This window comes from Branchiostoma floridae, chromosome 6 (assembly GCF_000003815.2).
Source record: "Branchiostoma floridae strain S238N-H82 chromosome 6, Bfl_VNyyK, whole genome shotgun sequence".
Taxonomy (NCBI): Eukaryota; Metazoa; Chordata; class Leptocardii; order Amphioxiformes; family Branchiostomatidae; genus Branchiostoma; species Branchiostoma floridae.
In genome coordinates this window covers 585,495-605,533 of record NC_049984.1, presented here as the reverse complement: position 1 = coordinate 605,533, position 20,039 = coordinate 585,495, and the positions used below count along the sequence as shown (strand labels likewise).

At 43.5% G+C, this 20,039-nt stretch overlaps 1 protein-coding gene across 1 annotated transcript; it reads right to left on the bottom strand.

Moving 5' to 3' along the window:
* Positions 1-9,929: 9,929 nt before the first annotated feature.
* LOC118417061 (N-acetylgalactosamine-6-sulfatase-like) lies at positions 9,930-18,528 on the bottom strand. Its single transcript, XM_035822421.1, has 12 exons — positions 18,342-18,528; positions 17,152-17,226; positions 16,401-16,503; positions 15,424-15,567; positions 15,124-15,318; positions 14,531-14,667; positions 13,993-14,096; positions 13,578-13,714; positions 12,873-12,975; positions 12,277-12,398; positions 11,433-11,550; positions 9,930-10,291 (listed from the first exon to the last, which is right to left on the bottom strand). Exons 1-12 carry the CDS (start codon positions 18,511-18,513, stop codon positions 10,205-10,207), a joined length of 1,497 nt encoding a protein of 498 aa, XP_035678314.1. The 5' UTR covers positions 18,514-18,528; the 3' UTR covers positions 9,930-10,204.
* Between the last annotated feature and the right edge of the window lie 1,511 nt (positions 18,529-20,039).

Sequence of the window (20,039 nt, the reverse complement as noted above, 5' to 3'; positions counted from 1 at the left end):
CTCGATTTTCCAACAGCAACCTAATGGTCAGATTTTTAGTCTTTACTATTTGCCTTTGGTAATCTTTACTCTTGGCTACCCCAGGCCTAGGTCTCGTGTTTTTATTGATAAAAGCTCCTTGGTTTAAGACAAAAAAATTTCCTGATCATTTAGATGGTGATAGCTAGGTTTGAAGGCTGATATCAGATACTGATAGCCAGAATAAAGCTACCAAACCAGAATGGCTGTCACATGTCAATATATGCCACAGGCCTTCTACTACTTAGAATAATAAGAATAATTTGCCACTGCAGTCCGCATAGGGTGTTGATAGGTGAAATTTGGGGTCCTGGCCTATGGACTATTTTGCAGGTGCTAGCATGTGCTATAGAGAGATGTTGAAAAGCTGAAAGGCCAACAAAGTAACAACAAACTTTTTGATAACCAAACTTAATGATAGCCTGGGTTTTGATCTGGTACAAAGTACAGTTATCTTTTGGACCATTAACAATTTAACATGAAGCCATGAATGCCATGAAGCTGTTACCAGTGATTCATATGAATAGAAACATCAGGCAAAAGTTTGTTCTAGAGATTATTTGTAGTTTAGGTTCCAAATCCTACTACATGGGCAAGCTGTATATAAGGCGCTTACCTTCCTCTTTTTGGTAATTATGCACATTGTTATGCGGGTTGAAAGGAGGTCAGTTATTGTCAAGGCATGCTTTCCAATTAGCAAGTTATTAGCAAGTCCCACAGGGACCTTCCCAAAACACAGTGAAATTTCTATACACAACTGCTTTATAGAGCCTGGTGGGCAGTCAGGCCAAGCAAGGAGGTTGAAATGATTTTTTTTAACCTCCTTGGGCCAAGGAAGTTTCATATATTAAACGTCCTTGGTCAGGCAAAGAAAATTTCAGATTAGAACTTTAAAGTTGAAGAAACCTGAAAATTCACTTCTGGGATGGATTACAGGATTCAAGTCAGATCAAGAAGCTTTCATCACTAAAAGTTCCTTGATCCTCCTTGATCTCACCAACTTGATCGGGCTCAACATTTTTGGACTACCTACTAAAGGCAACCTTACCGGGTAGTATTTGGAAACATGGGAAATTAGGCAGTGCTGTGCACAGCACTATAGCCAGACAACTTCTCACTTTATTATATACCATTAAAGCTTGGATCCAGCAACCTCCTTGGATCCAGGTTACATCCAGGTACGTGGGGTCATACTTTGTGGCGTCACTGAGGAAAGTGAACGTTTTCAGACATGAATCTGATATGTCAGCCACGTTTCTGACTCATAAAATCTTTTTTTTTCTAGCAGCCAAGTCTTGATATATATTTGGGATGATCAGGGGATCCAGAGGAAACTTAGTGGCAATATTAAGAAACATGATGTGTTTGAAGGCATTTGAAAGTCCATGAAGGAATGCATGAGCTTCAGTAAGACAGAGGTTCATAATCTCCAAGCAGATCTTGCGGTAATAAGCTGGGGAAGGAGTTAAGCCAGCAGAGGAGTTTTCTGCCAGCTAAACTCCTTCCCTATCCTTATGACACTGCAAGATCTGCTTGGAGATTTAGAGGTTAAGTGCTGATCACAGACAAAGAATCACTGTGCAAAAGTGGGGTTCAAAAGGCACCAACTGACCAGTCTAACATGGTCTGGTTTGTCACCTTTTAGCCTGAGTGGTTAGTGTGTTAAGTTCGTGAGCTGGTGGGCCCGGGTTAAAATCCTGGGTGCCACTGAGACTACTACTTGCCTCTTGTGTTTCAAAAGTGCAAGATTGTGAGGGACCTTGCACTTTTGTGTCAGTGGGAAAGATGGCCTCAAGCCGACTTCTTCCAAGCCAGTCCTCATGATTTGGTTCAGCATGTGAGAAGGCGTGTTAACCTCAAGACATTTAAGATTCATTGTTTGAACAAAAACATTGCCTGAGCCAGACCCTATAGAAGAATATCATACATCCAACATCTGCCGAAACTGTTCACCCAGCAGACGTGCTTTAGGAGTTTTTGTCGAACTTCCCACTTTTTTTTTGCGCAAATGGACAGGAGGAACACAGTATAAATTAAAAGCCAAACAAAAAGTTGAAAAATGCCTAAACTGTAGCCGAACCTCTGCTTGGAGAGTAACCGGCGTGACACAGAGATTCTATCTTTCATACTCTCCAAGCAGAGGTTCAGCTCCAGCTGTTTTTGATGTGTTAAAGGCCTTGGCCAGCAGACATGAAGGAAATGGTACAATGTTAAAATAGAAAACTTGACAAAAATGCCTAAAAGCATGCAAGGAGGTTGAAAAAAACCTCCTTGAAGCATGTTAAAAACAGCCAGAGCCAAACCTCTGCTTAGAGAGCAATCTTTCCACGTGCCACTTTTTGTTGGCTCTATGCAAATCAAGACAATTCACGCCTTGTTCATATCGTATCACACTAGGTCGTTACTGCAACAAATGGAAACTATCAGTGAACCTAAATAAGACAAAAGTAATTGTATTTAACAAAAAGGGTCATATGTTCTCAAATTTCAAATTCCATTTACTAAACAAAAGCATAGAGATAGTTTCCTCATACTGCTATTTAGGAGTGGTGTTTACAGCCGGGTGCAATTTCACAACAGCGATTAAAACTTTACAAAAGAAAGCTCTAAGAGCTCTGTTCAGCATTAAAACAACCCTAGGAGATACCAACCCTCCCATTTCAGTATATTGTAAACTATTTGATGCCTGCGTTGTCCCAATACTGACTTATGGTGCAGAAGTATGGGGCAAGAGTGGATTGAACGACAAGTCACCAATTGAACAACTTCATCTTAAGTTTTGTAAATGGATGTTAGGTGTAAGAAAAAACTCGAGTAATCTAGCAACAAGAGCAGAATTGGGCAGGTATCCCCTGTGGATTGAAGTATATACTAGATTATATTCATATTACAAAAGATTAGTTAAAGAAGTTCCAACAAATAGCCTACAATTTGAAGCCTTCCTTGTACAACAGGACTTGCACAGACGTAAGCTACCATGCTGGCTATCCAATGTTAGTAAAATCCTGGAGGAGTCAGGGTTTGCGTACCTATTGCTTAACAGTGATCACAACACATCGTTGGCTCAGGCTGAAATAAAACAAAGACTGGAAGACACCTTTCTTCAAAACTTTTACTCAGAAATTAACTCCCCTGGTATTAAAGAAAACCAAGGGAATAAATTAAGAACCTACAGAAAATTCAAGTATACATATGGAAGAGAAAAATACCTCGATATAACAAATTTTAGCTATCGCCGAGCCATGACTAAACTAAGGATCAGTGATCATCCTCTACAAATTGAAGCCGGTAGATACACCCGAACTCCTCCAAATGATAGATTATGTATGTTTTGTGATAAGAACTATAGGTATATAGAAGATGAAACGCACTTTCTTCTAGAATGCTCACTGTATAAAGATATACGCAATACCTTTGTTAATAGTACTACGCTTGCAAAACAGAAATATGCACAACTAACAAAAGAAGACCTTTTCAAATATATAATGACATCAGTTAACTATGATTTGATAGAAGAACTCTGTAAGTTCGTCTTCACATGTTTTAAGAAGAGGGAGGAAGCATGTAGAAATATAGTCGTAAGTAGAACATAGAATAGCTTACATATCAGACTCTTTGTATGCGACTTACTGCATTTAGCCCTAGGAGGGCATGAATATGCAATAAACTTCATTGTCATTGTCATTGTCATTGTCATTGTCATATCCACAAAGTCGGGTCTGGTACCATGAATGCTGACCGAAGGGGGTCTGATAGACACCAACTGACCAAGCAGTTGTTAATCTGTGCTGGTTGAAAAGACACAGCTTAAACTTTAAAGGGCTTGTTGGCAAGTGACAGATGGATATTGCTGGTGTTTCCACTATGGCTTACAACCATGCCTTTTTTTGGCTTGTTGATCCTCCTTTTAGGTGATTTTGTCAGGCCAGAGAGGAAAATCCTCAAGTAATTATTGTTATGCAGGTTCAAACAAGGTCAGCTTTTGTCCTTAATACAATTGCAAAGGATACATGTGCAATTATCAAGTATCCCACAGGGACTGTCCAAGAACCCCAGGTGGTGACTTTTTTCCTAGCACTGTCTTGCTCAGAGATACATGTAAGTCCTGGGCTTCAGTCAGCGCAACGAGGGTTTATCTACTCTCCAAGCAGAGGTTAGGCTCCGGCTGTTTTTTTGACGTTTCACTTTAGTCGTTTTTATTTAGCTTTCTATTTTGTCATGTTTCTTGAAGTACGCCAGCCAAACAATACAAGATACAATACAAAATAGAAAGCCCAATACAAATGACTAAAAAAAAAACGTTAAAAAAACAGCCGGAGCCAAACCTCTGCTTGTACTAAGTTGTAGAGTGGCTTTATCATGACAACCTTCCTTACTTGGTCAGTGGTATTTCAGAATGACAGAAACCTGAAAATTTACTTTTGGGATGGATTACCTTGCTCAGATGAGTCCCATTCTTCTAAATCTTCTTGAGAACTACATGTAGAATATTAAAAAAGAGACATTTTGATTTACGATAATTATTTAAGTCTGGCACCCCCTCCCAAACCAATCAATGTTCAAACCAAACTGGACGGCCCAGCGTTAGTCAGAAAACAGTAACTGTATGTAATACTATGATTAGCTTGTTGTACAGCACTCAGAGCACTGTCCTTTTCAACACATCCCTACAAGTAATCTCCACGCGTGGCCAATTTACTCCTCTGCCAGCTAAACTCCTTCCCCCAGCTTATGTGCTGTCTTATGCCATGCAGGATCTGCTTGGAGATTACCCTACATGTACATGTAGAGCCTTCTCTATATCTAGGGCAGGGCCTAGGGTGACAACCCTTCCATGGCAAACTCACTTGAGTCACTTCCCTGGCATTTACAAAGTAATAGGGACTAGAAGGACCAGCTTTTATTTTCGAGCGCTCGGGTCTGATTTTATCATGGTCATTACTGACAGAAGGGGGTCTGATAGCCAGCAGCAGTTGTTTACTTTTAACACAGCTTGAGGGGCAAACTGGCAGCAAGGCACAGCTGGATTGGAAAGGCACAGAGGTCAGCAGCTGACTTCATTCCCAAACCTCCTTGGTTTGAGCAGTCTATTAGCTAAAGTGGACATATTTTTAAGCTCTTTAAAAGGACCATCAAATTTTCACAAAACTTTAAGAAACATTGTTCATAGTTTAGCCCTAAATTGAAGACAACCTTGATTTACCCTACTGGTTTAACCATTTTAAATTCAAATATTAGTGTTAAACTTAAAGTGAACTTAGGTTTCTGAAATTCTGTAATTCTTCTGAAATTTCTTCTATTAATAATGGACCTCTGAGTTCCAGGGTTCGAATCTCTTTGAAAATTGAAGGCCTTTGTTCCTCAGCACTACAAGTTACAGGTAGCCAGGATGTTTGGACCTGGATTCTTGCTAATTTTTAATTGGACACCAGCATCATTTGCATATCTTTAGAACAATAGCTGACCTTACTTTGAACCCGCATTACAATAGCGCATACTTACTTGAATTTTCAACTAGAGGAAGCAAGCTGCTGGCTAATGTTACAAGGCCCAATTTTAGATTATGAAATATTCTCTGGAACAAACTTGCCAATGAAGCATAACAACTTCATAGCATTCCATCCCATTTATACTCAAGTGTTAATAATCTTATGATCATCAAAAGATGACCAACCAGATCAAGGAGGTTGAAAAGAGGGACCAGAATGAGATCAAACAAATCTCAGGTTGCTGACCAAGGACCTTTCATCCTTGGCCACGTTGGTACTGTATTTCAATGCATGCATGGAAGGAGCATTCAAACAGAGGAGTTCATTTGATGAAAACACAACAGCCGTGTAAGCACAACATAGGCTGTTAAACATGTCATGGCCAACTGACTCATACTTTGTGTGTAACTTTAATTTGTGAGTTATCTATACGAAGATGAATCAGTTATTTTATTTTGTTGGTCTTTTGCAACCTTTTCTGTATAATTTCTACCCCTCGAGCCGCCTCTATAATTCACACTTCCGCACCTCCTACCCCCCTATATATAACTGGCATTTGCAACAGGCCAAGAATGAATGCAGGACTATCAAATAGTAGCACATTGACTATAATTGAGAAGGAAAGTTTCTGATGAGAGAATTTTACTTACCAGAGTTAGAGAACAGTTTTTCCCTTGTAATGTAATGTACCAACTCAGATAAACTTTTATGCTAAATAAAAGCTTATCTATCCTGAGGTTTCTGCAATATATTAAGATCAGGTCAGTCAATTCCTTATAACATCCTTGCTCAGAACTTGTTTAAAAACTCCCTTGCAGTCTGGAAGGCATATACTAGTATGAGATCATTAACTATACTTCTCACCCAATTGAGACTGTCTTTCACTTCTCTAATGACCTGAATTACAAATTAGTACATGCATTGTACTTGCTAGTTTACACCAGTAGATAATCATGGCTTCTTTTAGTAATAGAGATGAGCAGGAAAGGGCAGGAGATGTTATTATGACACCTATACATGAGCCTTTTGATGAATCTTACAGCATTTACCTCAGGAGGTATGGATGAGGAAAGGGCCATACATACAACAGAGGCCTACAACTAGGTCGTATGTCTGTGGTCATACAATTTTTTCTGTGCGTAAAAAGGACATACAATAGATCCTGGGTAAATGTATGACCGTCCAGCCTCGTGTAAAATAGCCGCTGTCATGGGCACTCCCCTTTCAGTTTCAGGCGGATTGCATGATGGCTGATGGTTACATTACAGCTTATGTGCCAGAAGGGAACACATTTGTTGAAACCAAGTTCTAGTTGCCTCTTCTCATGCAGGCATTGTTATGGCCGGTGTGGGAATTCCTACCAGAAAATTCTTCTTGGCTGGGAGTCCGCGGCTTTTAAGTTTTATATTGAAAATGTTAGCACTTGACAAAATGGGAAAAGTAGACTAAGTCTTGTAAACTTCAACTGAAGAAATTGTTTATATATTGAAGGCAGTCTACATGTAATTATGGGGAGGGCACCCTAACATGCCAGGCTTTTTCATGCCCTTGAAGTTTAGTTGCCAGAGAGTTGTCAAGTTCAGAATGTCATTCAATGAATTCTTAACACATTCATCCATGGAACATACTTGGATTAAAAAATGGATTTATCTTGTTCATGCCCTGCGGATACAAGGCCCTCTATTATGTATGAATATATTTCACTATATGTTCCCAGTCAGGTTTGATAAACAACTAATGCAATAGGCATAGTTAGACAGTTTCAAAACAAATGAAAAAAATCAAATTGATAAGAACTCCCTAGTGTTATTGCTTTAGATATGAATTATAAGGTCATTTCTGCAGGAATTCCTGCAGAAATTCCTGCAGAAAACATTCTTCCTGCAGGAATTTACCTTTGTCCTGCAGGAAATTTCTGCAGGAATTCCTGCAGGAAAAAGTTTTTCCTGCAGGAATTCCTGCAGGAAAAACGCTTCCTGCAGGAATTCCTGCAGAAATTCCTGCAGGAAGAAAATTTTCAAAATGAATATTCATGAAAGTTTTCATCATATTGGTTGCGGTCGCATTTGTCTCGTCACGAAAATGCAAATGAGCAAACGCCCGATTTCACGACCACGAAATTGGAATATGACCTGACGTTGCGACGTTGCACGTGAGTTGCCCAATCCCGGCACGCGAGGAAGCCCAGGACAGCGATCGTGCCCCACGACGTATGTCTATGATTCTCAAACTGACAACATACAATTGACGAATCGCTGGGAAAAATGATGCCCCACGACGTATATTTAACGTTATGTCTATGATTCTCAAACTGACAACATGATAATTGACGAATCGCTGGGAAAAATGATGCCCCACGACGTATGTCTATAATTCTCAAACTGACAACATACAATTGACGAATTGCTGGGAAAAATTATGCCCCACGACGTATGTCTATGATTCTCAAACTGACAACATACATCAGTTCTGTCATATCTGATTTCACATCTGACAGTGCTACCGTAATGATGTGAATATGTGACATATGACAATGCGAAGAACTTCTGTCATCTGCCCTACTATGATGACCTAAAATATTACACCAAGTCAGGTTTTTAATCTAACATCTGACATCTAACATCTGACATTGGTCCTTGCGCCATGTCAGATTTTTAAATCAGATTTTAGATTGAAATAATCTGACTGTTTGAAGACGAATGTTTGATGTTTGATTCAAAAATCTGACAGTGCTACAAAAAGTGTCAGATGTTAGACTAGAAATCTTACATTGGGAGGATGATTGTCAGATGTCAGACAGGAAATCTGACAATGATATGAAAAATGTCAGGTGTTAGATGTTAGATCTGACATTTAAGGACAAATGTCAGATGTTAGATTGAAAACCTGACATGGTGTAAGGGCCAATGTCAGATCTTAGATAAAAAAACTGACACCGGTTGTAAGGACCATTGTCAGATGTTACTAGATTTAAAATCATAGTAGGGCAGATGACAAAATTAGTTCTTCGCATTGTCATATGTCACATATTCACATCATTACGGTAGCACTGTCAGATGTGTCAATTGTATGTTGTCAGTTTGAGAATCATAGACATACGTCGTGGGGCATCATTTTTCCCAGCAATTCGTCAATTGTATGTTGTCAGTTTGAGAATTATAGACATACGTCGTGGGGCATCATTTTTCCCAGGGATTCGTCAATTGTATGTTGTCAGTTTGAGAATCATAGACATACGTCGTGGGGCATCATTTTTCCCAGCGATTCGTCAATTATTGTATGTTGTCAGTTTGAGAATCATAGACATAACGTTTATACGTCGTGGGGCATCATTTTCCCCAGGGATTCGTCAATTGTATGTTGTCAGTTTGAGAATCATAGACATACGTCGTGGGGCATATTTTTCCCAGCGATTCGTCAATTATTGTATGTTGTCAGTTTGAGAATCATAGACATAACGTTTATACGTCGTGGGGCATCATTTTTCCCAGCGATTCGTCAATTGTATGTTGTCAGTTTGAGAATCATAGACATACGTCGTGGGGCACGATCGCTGTCCTGGGCTTCCTCGCGTGCCGGGATTGGGCAACTCACGTGCAACGTCGCAACGTCAGGTCATATTCCAATTTCGTGGTCGTGAAATCGGGCGTTTGCTCATTTGCATTTTCGTGACGAGACAAATGCGACCGTAACCATCATATTTCACAACTGTACATCATACTTGTCAATCATATGTAAAGACTTTTCACCAAGTGCTTTTATATTGAAAATATAAGCCCATTTCAAAATGGGAAAAGTGGAATTCCAAAGTTATTGTGGAGCCTCTTCAATGTAAGTCAGGAATCATGGCCTTTGAATCGAAAAGAGCTGCTGCCATACATGAGAAGAAGGAGAGGAGGAAACAGGGCTCTGTGCCTGTAAGCTCGAGCTCCTTCATCTGCAGCACCTGCGGCCGCCCCTGCGCCTCCAGAATCGGACTGCACTCCCACATGAGGAGACACCTGGACAAGTGACTGGTTAGGCTGCCTGCCTACTCATTACTCATCTGTCGACAGCCGACAGGAGAATCCATCATCACGACTCCTACAGAATGTACCAATCACCTCCAGCCTGCTGGAGTCTGGCGGGAAATTCTGACTGGACAGCAAATCATCATCATCATTCATATGTAGATAATTTGTCACTTTAAGAACCGAAGTGCTGACTTCAGCATGGCAGGAGATTCTGGCAAATCATCATCCTGACTGGACACCAAATGTAAATAACTAAATCATTCTCGTTGAAAAGCTATTGTGGGTCGGCAGGTTATGTTGTACATTTGTAAATTGCACAGTGCATGAGATATCGAATTTGTTTTTTCTTACAATATGTGGTAAAAAGACCAGTGTACACATTATGCGTTATGACAAACGTAAAATCAATAAAAGTAAAATAAGTTCTTTTGTAAGACCTATACACTTCATCATATATTTTAGCTCTTGCTGAAGTACTGTGCAGAAACTATGGAGACTGACTTTGCTCCTTTACAGCAAAATAAACTGCACAGACTGTAATGATTTCATTTTAATTTACAGTTATACATATAATACAGTTTAGACTCTCCATTGTAGGAAACACCAAAATTTTCATTTTTCATTAATCATCCATTCAACATCCAAATGACATTGCCATAGTTACACAATCTGAAGTACAGAGGATCAGTGAGGCCAGGGACACTTGTACGGTTTGGACTCCGGTCCCTTCAGACATCTGCCCAGCTTCTCACACCCCGGCGGTGCCCAGTTCTGTATGGGGCACAAAAGGAAATCCACGGAATTTACTATGTGGAGGAGCAGCAAATTGGTTAAGATACTGATTGAATCCCAGGCACACCACTTGGGTCACAGGTCAATACGGTCACCATAGCAACACAGCTGTTACACACTCCCAGGCACCTCAGATCTACTTGAGTCACGGGTACGGAGATGGTCAAACACATTTTGTTCTTAGACTGCGTCTAGAGGGTCAAGGGTCAGATCCAAGATGGCCGCATCCTTGGATCCTGCTGCACATGGGATGTGTATCCATCTTAATCCTCTGTGTGGAGGGTCTCTTGTAGGCCAATTTTAGTGTTATTGGATGTAGATGACAGGGTTTAATGTGTCCTTATGTTCATTTTTTTGTTTTGTTTACATAGTTAGACCGCATGACATGCCAATATCCAACAGCCTTTCTGCCCCCCTCCCACTCTTGTTTATATATATTTTTTATTGACTTTTTCTTCAATTACTTTGGCCCATCTATAACCCACTTTAGCAGTTTTCAGTCCCTCTTCGATAAGGGACAGGATCTGGCAGCCCTCGACCCCTCCCCCTACTCAGGGTTAGCGAGTTGGCCAGACAGGGGTCATCAGCTGGAGTGGAAGCAGCCTGTCTAAGGGACGAGCCCCCGATACAAAGCTCCTACCTGACCTGGGGTAGCTTCATCGCGGCAGCTGGCGATAAACTGACAGACTGGTGTGATGGATGATGTGATAACCCAGTTAGTGCGGTTACAGGTTGGCGTCAGGAAGGATATCCGGCCGTAAAAAACCCTATCCAAACCGAAATGGAAAGTTCTTCATACAGATAAAGGCACAGGCAGTGCCGGTAGCAGTCACCGACGAGCAGCCGGCATTGTCGCAGGCCTCGCTGACTTGCGGGTGCGGAAGATAGGGTCCGGCCATCGAGGCAAACCATGAAGCCCAGAGCTGGACTCACTGGACGGACCAGCAGCATGGAAGCACAGTGTGAAGACTATTCCGACTGCTGCCTACCCCTGTGACAGGGATCCCAGCAGCAGTATAATCAAAAATGGATACGACGACGACGACGACTACTGGACTACAATACTCCCCCACAGATGTGCCTTGACATGATTCTGAAAGTTGGTCTTCAAACGACTCACCATGACAGCAGAGTCGCACATGTTGAACTGTGGTTCCCCCGGCAACAGCCCCGCCCGATGGCTGGCCACCACCTCCTCCAGCTTCCTCATGGCCTGCTTGTACTCCGAGGACTTCGGTCTGTGGACAGGTCGTCAGTCATCAAATCAGTGTTTCAGGCAAGCAGAAATTGGCAACATCTCAACTTTGCTGCGTGTGATCTATGACAGCTCCACTCTGATGATCCTAATCACTTGATGCTGTACCCCAATTGGAATAGCAGCAGGCTGATAAAATAAAGGTCCTTACTTGATGCTGTACTTACTTGATGCTGTACTTACTTGATGCTGTCCTTACTTGATGCTGTCCTTACTTGATGCTGTACATACTTGATGCTGTACTTACTTGATGCTGTACTTACTTGATGCTGTCCTTACTTGATGCTGTCCTTACTTGATGCTGTACATACTTGATGCTGTACTTACTTGATGCTGTACTTACTTGATGCTGTACTTACTTGGTGCTGTACTTACTTGATGCTGTACTTACTTGATGCTGTACTTACTTGATGCTGTACTTACTTGATGCTGTACTTACTTGATGCTGTCCTTACTTGGTGCTGTACTTACTTGATGCTGTCCTTACTTGATGCTGTCCTTACTTGATGCTGTCCTTACTTGATGCTGTACTTACTGCTGTACTTACTTGGTGCTGTACTTACTGCTGTACTTACTGCTGTACTTACTTGGTGCTGTACTTACTGCTGTACTTACTGCTGTACTTACTTGATGCTGTACTTACTGCTGTACTTACTGCTGTACTTACTTGATGCTGTACTTACTTGATGCTGCACGATGCTGTACTTACTTGATGCTGTACCTCTCCCCGGGGTCGCGCCCCAGGTGGAACAGCAGAGGGCTGTCCGTGTAGTTGACCTGCTGCATCGTCGTCACCCCTGGAATGTCCTCCCCGCGGCAGAAGTCGATCCCCTACAGAAGACGTGAGGAATGCAAACCAGGAACTTCTGCAGTTTCTCAGAGCATGTATGATTTCCCTAATAGCAAATCCTGTATGAGAACAGTAATAACTTGTTTGTCTAGCAAATTAGTATGTGGGGAAGGACAACCTCAAGCCAACTGTGACACTTACGCCACATCTTCAGAAAACACGCTGGAGCCGCATGTTCCCCGTTTAGGAACTTTATTCAAACCAACACACAACAAACATGTTTCGCCGTGTGGCTTCCTCAGTGTTATGGGCTTGTCTGTCTAGCAATGTTAGAGCATTATTCCTATCCTAATGTAAGGAAGAGATTTTCAAACTAAACCAAGAGGCTGCTGACTGGGTGCACCTGTCAGTACAGAACAGGACAATGCTTCTTCTTTTGTGGATAAAACTTTCCTGAGATACTTGCTACCATCAGGTTGTTGCCACAGTAACTGTTGCCATGGTGGCAGCCTCACCTTGGAGCGCTCGTCCTGCCCGTTGGTCCATGTCCAGAAGTGGGCCTTGTACAGCCCGTACCTCACAGCCATCAGCTCGTCGCCACGGTAATAGAACACCGGCCTGTGGAAACAAAGGTCGTCATGTCAGCTGCTGTTCTGTAACATGGCTGCTGGATATCATGTTACTGCTGTGTCGCTCACTCACTCACTATCCATTGTTTGATTACACTGCTGCTGGGATCCCTGATGCAGGGGTAGGCAGCAATCGGATAGTCTTCACATTTTCTACCATTTTTGTAGCATATTGTAATTGGGTCAGTGGGCTGGAAAGCAAGCAATTCATACAGCTTGAAAAGTATGGTTGGGCGTCATGCGTCGATGGCTCCCCACAAAAGACCCACCAGTGTCTAGCAGTGAAATCTAAAAATGTACAGGCATCTACAATAGGGCCTTACATCATATATTGGGGCAATAACCCAACGTATTACATAACACCCTTGTAGTAACTTGGAATGGACTCTTCTTCATTAGTTGCCATTAGTTCTTAATAAGATCTCTGAAAGTAATTTCTATGGAACCTGTTATTTCAACTCACTGGTTATGAATGGGTGCAAGCTTTCAGGGGAACAGCCACCAGAAATTGGGGGCTACTCATTTTTCTGTGAAGAAAAAAAGCTTAATCATGATTTATTCCATTGGAAGTCAGCCGGAGTTTGACCTTACCTGTCGACCTCTGTGCCATTGAGGAGGGTGGGGAGGAGGGACGTTCCATCGTACACCCTGTCGGAGGGGGGGACAGCCCCTGCCAGCTCCAGGGCTGTGGTGAACAGGTCCATGACTGTGCTCAGCTGGTGGCTGATCTGTGTGTGTGTGTGTGTGGGGGGGGGGATTATAGCAAAAACTCATCCTGTAAACATCTGTGGGGATCGAGAACAACCCACCAGGAAATGAGATTCGAGAACAACCCACTAGGAAATGACTCGACATGCACCATCAGCCTGTTACAAGTTAGCTTTTCAACAAAATAGCTGCAGCTTCTCTAGAATATTTTCCTATTTTTCTATATAATAAATCTTTCAGGTGGAGCGGCAGATAAATTCATCTATCACAAACAGAAGAAAATGTGAAGACGTCTTGCCTGTCCAGGCTGTATCCTGGATGGCCACCAGGCGATGGCCGGCTCACGCATCCCTCCTTCAAACGTCGTCTGCTTCCCGCACAGGAACGGGCCGTTACTGCCTCCTGACAACAAACCACAGGAACGGGCCGTTACTGCCACCTGATAAGAAATCGTGTGTAAGAGGCCATTGACAAGTCGTGCCATGTTGATGTGTGACATCCTACAAAAGAACAGTTGCATGACAAGATTTCCACCATATCAACCATCATCAGGGAGGACCATCGCGAGGACCAGATTTGCCGGCCAAGCAGAGCTTGCTAGTGAACTCATACTGTGAAAGCCATTACACGGGTTTACACATGCTGGGTGACCCCGACTGACCTACATAGATCAGCTTGCTCGTGATGTGGGGTTGCGGGTTGAGGATTTAAAGAATGCTATGGGGGACATATGTCTGGAAGGAGAGTCTGGACCTGGTCCGGGCAACCCGCCAATGATGATGATGATGATGATGATGTGACATGACATACAGTAGAATGTCCAGAATGTGTCTCACCTTGAGTTCTGGACACCATGGCCGCTCCGTTGTCCGAGGTGAAAAAGACGAGTGTGTTCGTGTCCAGCCCGCGGGCTCGCAGCCTCGCCAGGATCCGCCCGACTCCGTCATCCAGTTCTCTCACCACATCACCGTAGCTGTAACGGCACCGAAACTTTAGTCTTTACCTCTCTCACTGTATCACCGTAGCTGTAACGGCACAGAAACTTTCATCAGCTCTCTCACCACATCACCGTAGCTGTAACGGCACAGAAACTTTAGTCTTTACCTCTCTCACCGCATCACCGTAGCTGTAACGGCACAGAAACTTTAGTCTTTACCTCTCTCACCGCATCACCGTAGCTGTAACGGCACAGATAAATTAGCTTTGGGTCATCAGCTCTGTCACCGCATCACTGAAGCTGCAGGGAACATTAACTTTGGGTCATCAGGCAGAAATGTGGCTTTGGCCACAGAGAAAGAATATCCATTATTGTAACTAGTGTGAGACCAGGCACTTACACAGGTGTGAGACCAGGTACTTATACTGGTGTGAGATCAGACACACTGGTGTGACACCAGGTATTTACACTGGTGTGAGACCAGGTACTTACAGGCCCCTGCGGCTGGTGCCCAGGAAACCCCGTGAGGCGTACAGCGGCCCATGTGTGGCGTCCGGCGCCCAGTACAGGAAGAACGGCCGCCCCGCCGCAGCCTGGCGGTCGATGAAGTCCAGCGCTTCGGAAACGTACAGCTGCGTCAGGTTCGACTCCCCGCTGGCTCGGCTGATCGCAAAGTCTTCATAATACCTGTCGGGGAAAATGAAGTAGTTGGGGGAGCCATGAAGTAGGAAAATCACTTTTTAGATTTTCTTAGAGCCTACCATGACAATGTGTCAACAAGAGATCACCTACCTCCCCACCATTTCTGACCCGTTGTACACGGGTATGTTGGGCGTGGCCTTGTTGTCATAGGGACCGAAGTGACAGTTGGGGGCCCCGAACCACTCGTGGAAGCCGTGCCTGAGGGGCAGGTACTGCGGACGGTGCCCGAGGTGCCTGCAGAAAGGGAAACAGTTTCAACATGGAACAAAGGATTTATTACAAATTCATGGCACAAGAATTAAAGACACTTCTTCTTCTTCTTCGTCGTGTCATCACTACACTTTCCTGCTCCAATACTCCACACACTCCCTTCCTCTGGGGGTCAGAGCTTCCAGGTCTTCCCCCACATTTCGCGGCAGTCTGCAGTACTTCGGAGTGCAGTTGTGGAACAAGCTTTCTCAGGAAACACGAAGCATGATGAAGTTCAAGACATTTAGGCGCCAATTACACCTAATGGCTTAGTAATGCTATTTTTACAGTATGTTGTTATTTATTGTTATTGTGTTGTTTTTATGTATGCGCATGTGCCCAGGATTGCCTGAAAAACAGGTCTACGCTGACCTGAGATGTATTCCTGGTGAAATAAATAAACTGAAACTGAAACTGGTGCATGGTTCGGACAGGAGGGGGCAGACACTTAAAGACACTGATTATGACAAACAAGTGACTTGTTAAAACTCCATCTGACATGATGATATTGCAAATAAATGCCAAGTAAGTTTGTAATCTGGGATATTTTAAAATGATGCTGTCTTGTTCTATGTTTTTCACAGTTACTTATCTTTGCTTCATATGGGCCGGTGAGTGCCTGAAATAAAGAAGAAAGAAAGAAAGAAAGCAAGGTTCTAATTTCTGGAAAATGGAATTTTTGCAGTGGTTTCAAGTCGGGGTTGGAAGAAGGGGGTAGAATACAGACAGTGGTTTTAAAGTTGGTGGTGAAGAAGCCAGAGTGAAAACCGTGAACATTATGCCACTGCAAAAATTTCTACAGTTAAAAACGTAGTCACCATTTGCCGATGATCTTGTTCCTGTAGCCAGCCTGAGACAGCAGCTCCGACACCAGGACCTCAGAGTCAGGGATCCCGCCCACTATCTCCTGGGGGGTGTAGCCTGTAAAGGTAACAGCTGTCAACAAAACCTGGGGGTGAAGCCTGCAAAAGTAACAGCTCTTAAAACAATCTGGAGCAAGACTAATAACCTGGAATCCAGTCTAGTTGTGGCATGGCCTACGGTAGTTAGTGTAGGCTCTCTACGGGGCCAGTGCAGCTCTGAGCCGCTGGTGTAATCATTCACACCCGGTAGCACTTCCCCCCCCCCCCATAGGACTTTGCCCAGTGGGACCATCCTGTCCCGAAGGTAGTCTGGCCAGTCCATCGTAGACTGGATTCCAGGTTAGAGCAAGACATGTTTCCAGGTATAACACAGTGTTGGATTGGTCAAACAACGGCATCTCAATCAAGAAGCTGTTGTTCAGCCGCCAGCTGTTTTTAGCTGAGAGGCCCCGCTGCCAAGTTCACTCTGCGGAGCAAGGCACCCTGGGACCGAGAAGGGAACCAGTCTATCTCGGGTGCAATCCTGGATGATTCCGCCAGGGGGCGCACTCCTACCCACATATTTTCTGTCCTTGTAGCATGAACAAACAGGCATCACTCTGGGAACTCAGGTCCTTTATATGAATGAATCCTAAACTATTGCTTATAATGATGAGGTTTTGCTTAGAGCCAAAGCTGCATAATGTCAGAGAGAAAATCCCGTTACCGTTCCTGGCGTGGTCGTTGGTGGTGTAGAACCCGTTCCTGATGGGGAGCCTTCCCGTCAGCAGCGCCGCTCGAGCTGCGGAGAAACAGGAAGCTGTCAGAACTTCATCCGTGAACAGTTTCATCAGGTCGGTAGGTCACTGAATAAAGAGACTCTTTTTACACAACCAGTGCTTTATTCTCACCGACGTTTTGGTGACCGTCTGTCACCTTCTTCAGCACAATTCTGACTGGTTGTGTAAAAAGAGTCTCTTTATCCTGTTAGAACTTCAGCTGTGTCACTGGACATAACTTCTCTACTGTCAGGTGATAAACAAGTGCCAGTCCAAATACATACATGGCTCCTGCACATGTGACGTGATGGGTGGGTTACAGGGCTGATACCACAGTTGGACCTCTCCATAGGAAAGCATGTTGAAATACACTGAAACAAGGCTTCAGAAAAGTACTAACCCCAGTTTTAAATCTTAACAATTTTTCTCCACCAGACAGTCACAAGGGTCATCTTTGTAAACACTAAAAGAAAACAGAGGTTCAACCACCTCAAACTCCGAGGAATCCCCGCTCTATGAAAGAAACCTCACCTTTGACCCCAATTTTCTCCTGATAGCACTCATCTGACCCAACAACTAAAATCCTTCTGCGCCCCACCAAAACTGCTAAACTGACCAAATTTTGACCAAAATGGGAAAGCTTAGACCCTACATGTTCCTTCTAACCCAAAAAGTCTCCAGGTTGGGCCAAAATTTTCAAGGAAAAAGAAGATTTTCAAGGATCTTAAGTCGCACCCAAATCGTATTCCCATTTTGTGCCTTCTACTGCGCAACTCAACAGTGACATCAGCCCTTAGCAAGCACCTGGGAGTTTCCACCCCACATCTCCTGGTCATGTGATCTCCTGGTCATGTGATCTTCTGGCCATGTGATCTAACAGTGGTTTGCAGGCACCCAGGAGTTTGCACTGCCACGTCTCCTGGTCATATAATATAACACTTGATATAACAGAGGGCAAACTTGCGTCAGATAGAGAACAATGGCAGCTCTCCTCAGTGAACTCTGAAATGTGGTGAAGTGATGAAGAAACTTACAACAACACTTATAACTAACAGCTCTATACATTCAAGTTAACAGCAAGAAAACACTGATGCACGTTTTCGGAGAACAGAAAAAAGTTAAAAGACAAAACCCTTACAAGGTGAGCAGAGCGGGTTTGCCGTGTAGAAGTCCAGCAGCAGCATTCCTTCTGCCGCCATCTTGTCCAGGTTCGGCGTCTCCTTCTCAGGCTGGCCCAGGATTCCCAGGTCCCCCCACCCCATCTGCAACAGCAAATACAGGAGATAAATACAAACGTCCCCCCACCCCATCTGTAACAGCAAATACTGGAGATAAATACAAACATCCCCCCACCCCATCTGCAACAGCAAATACAGGAGATAAATACAAACGTCCCCCCACCCCATCTGCAACAGCAAATACAGGAGATAAATACTAACGTCCCCCCACCCCATCTGCAACAGCAAATACAGGAGATAAATACAAACGTCCCCCCACCCCATCTGCAACAGCAAATACAGGAGATAAATACAAACGTCCGCCCACCCCATCTGCAACAGCAAATACAGGAGATAAATACAAATGTCCCCCCACCCCATCTGTAACAGCAAATACAGGAGATAAATACTAACGTCCCCCCAAGGCCCCAACCCATCTGCAACAGCAAATACAGGAGATAAATACACACGTCCCCCCACCCCATCTACAACAGCAAATACAGGAGAGAAATACAACCGTCCCCCCAAGGCCCCAACCCATCTGCAACAGCAAATACAGGAGATAAATACACACGTCCCCCCACCCCATCTGCAACAGCAAATACAGGAGAGAAATACAACCGTCCCCCCACTCCATCTGCAACAGCAATAATACAGGAGATAAATACAAACGTCTCCCCACCCCATCTGCAACAGCAAATACAGGAGAGAAATACAACCGTCCCCCCAAGGCCCCAACCCATCTGCAACAGCAAATACAGGAGAGAAATACAACCGTCCCCCCACCCCATCTGCAACAGCAATAATACAAGAGATAAATACAAACGTCTCCCCAACCCATCTGCAACAGCAAATACAGGAGATAAATACAAACGTCCCCCCACCCCATCTGCAACAGCAAATACTGGAGATAAATACTAACGTCCCCCCACCCCATCTGCAACAGCAAATACAGGAGATAAATACAAATGTCCCCCCACCCCATCTGTAACAGCAATAATACAGGAGAGAAATACAACAGTCCCCCCACCCCATCTGCAACAGCACATGAATTATAGTGTAAATTATACACAATAAATACTAAATTGTTATAATAATAATAATAATAATCATCTGGTGTATTTTGCCAGCCGAAGGAAAGACCATCACAAACCAAGCAATTCAGTATTGTTTTCTAAGTCTGTATCTGTGTGTATAATCGTATATCTGGTACAAGCGCTGTTCACACCAGCTTTGAGGCATGCAGCAGCTGTATTATTGGGCAGAAGGTATTTTCCTATACACAACTCCAACACAAGGCACCTGCCTGGTTAATAGCGATAAGGAAGGCATTTACAGACCCTCCAGCCCTGCCTAGAAATGAGTGGCTTTAAGTTTTGCTAGTCAAGGTGAGACGAGCAAGTTTTTAAGTTGTTTGTCAACTCATTCACCTCACTCAACCATGCAAATTAGATAAGCACAGGTCTGATGTTTATCTTTTAATGTTTACATTAATGTTTACACTAGGTACATGTTTACATGAACATAGATAAGATCATGGCGGGAATTCCCTTTAACAGCGCAGATGAATATGCAGCTCCGAACACACGCCTCCAGACTTGTCTGTATGAACGGTCTGA

Excerpts from the sequence above, each read along its gene's own strand:
- LOC118417061 (XM_035822421.1), bottom strand. The coding sequence starts at position 18,513 with ATGGGGTGGGGGGACGTTTGTATTTATCTCCTGTATTTGCTGTTGCAG. Across the intron at positions 17,227-18,341 it reads AAACCCGCTCTGCTCACCTT|CTCGAGCGGCGCTGCTGACG; the intron begins GTAAGGGTTTTG and ends GTTTCTCCGCAG. Across the intron at positions 14,668-15,123 it reads GGCACCAGCCGCAGGGGCCT|CTACGGTGATGTGGTGAGAG; the intron begins GTAAGTACCTGG and ends GTGCCGTTACAG.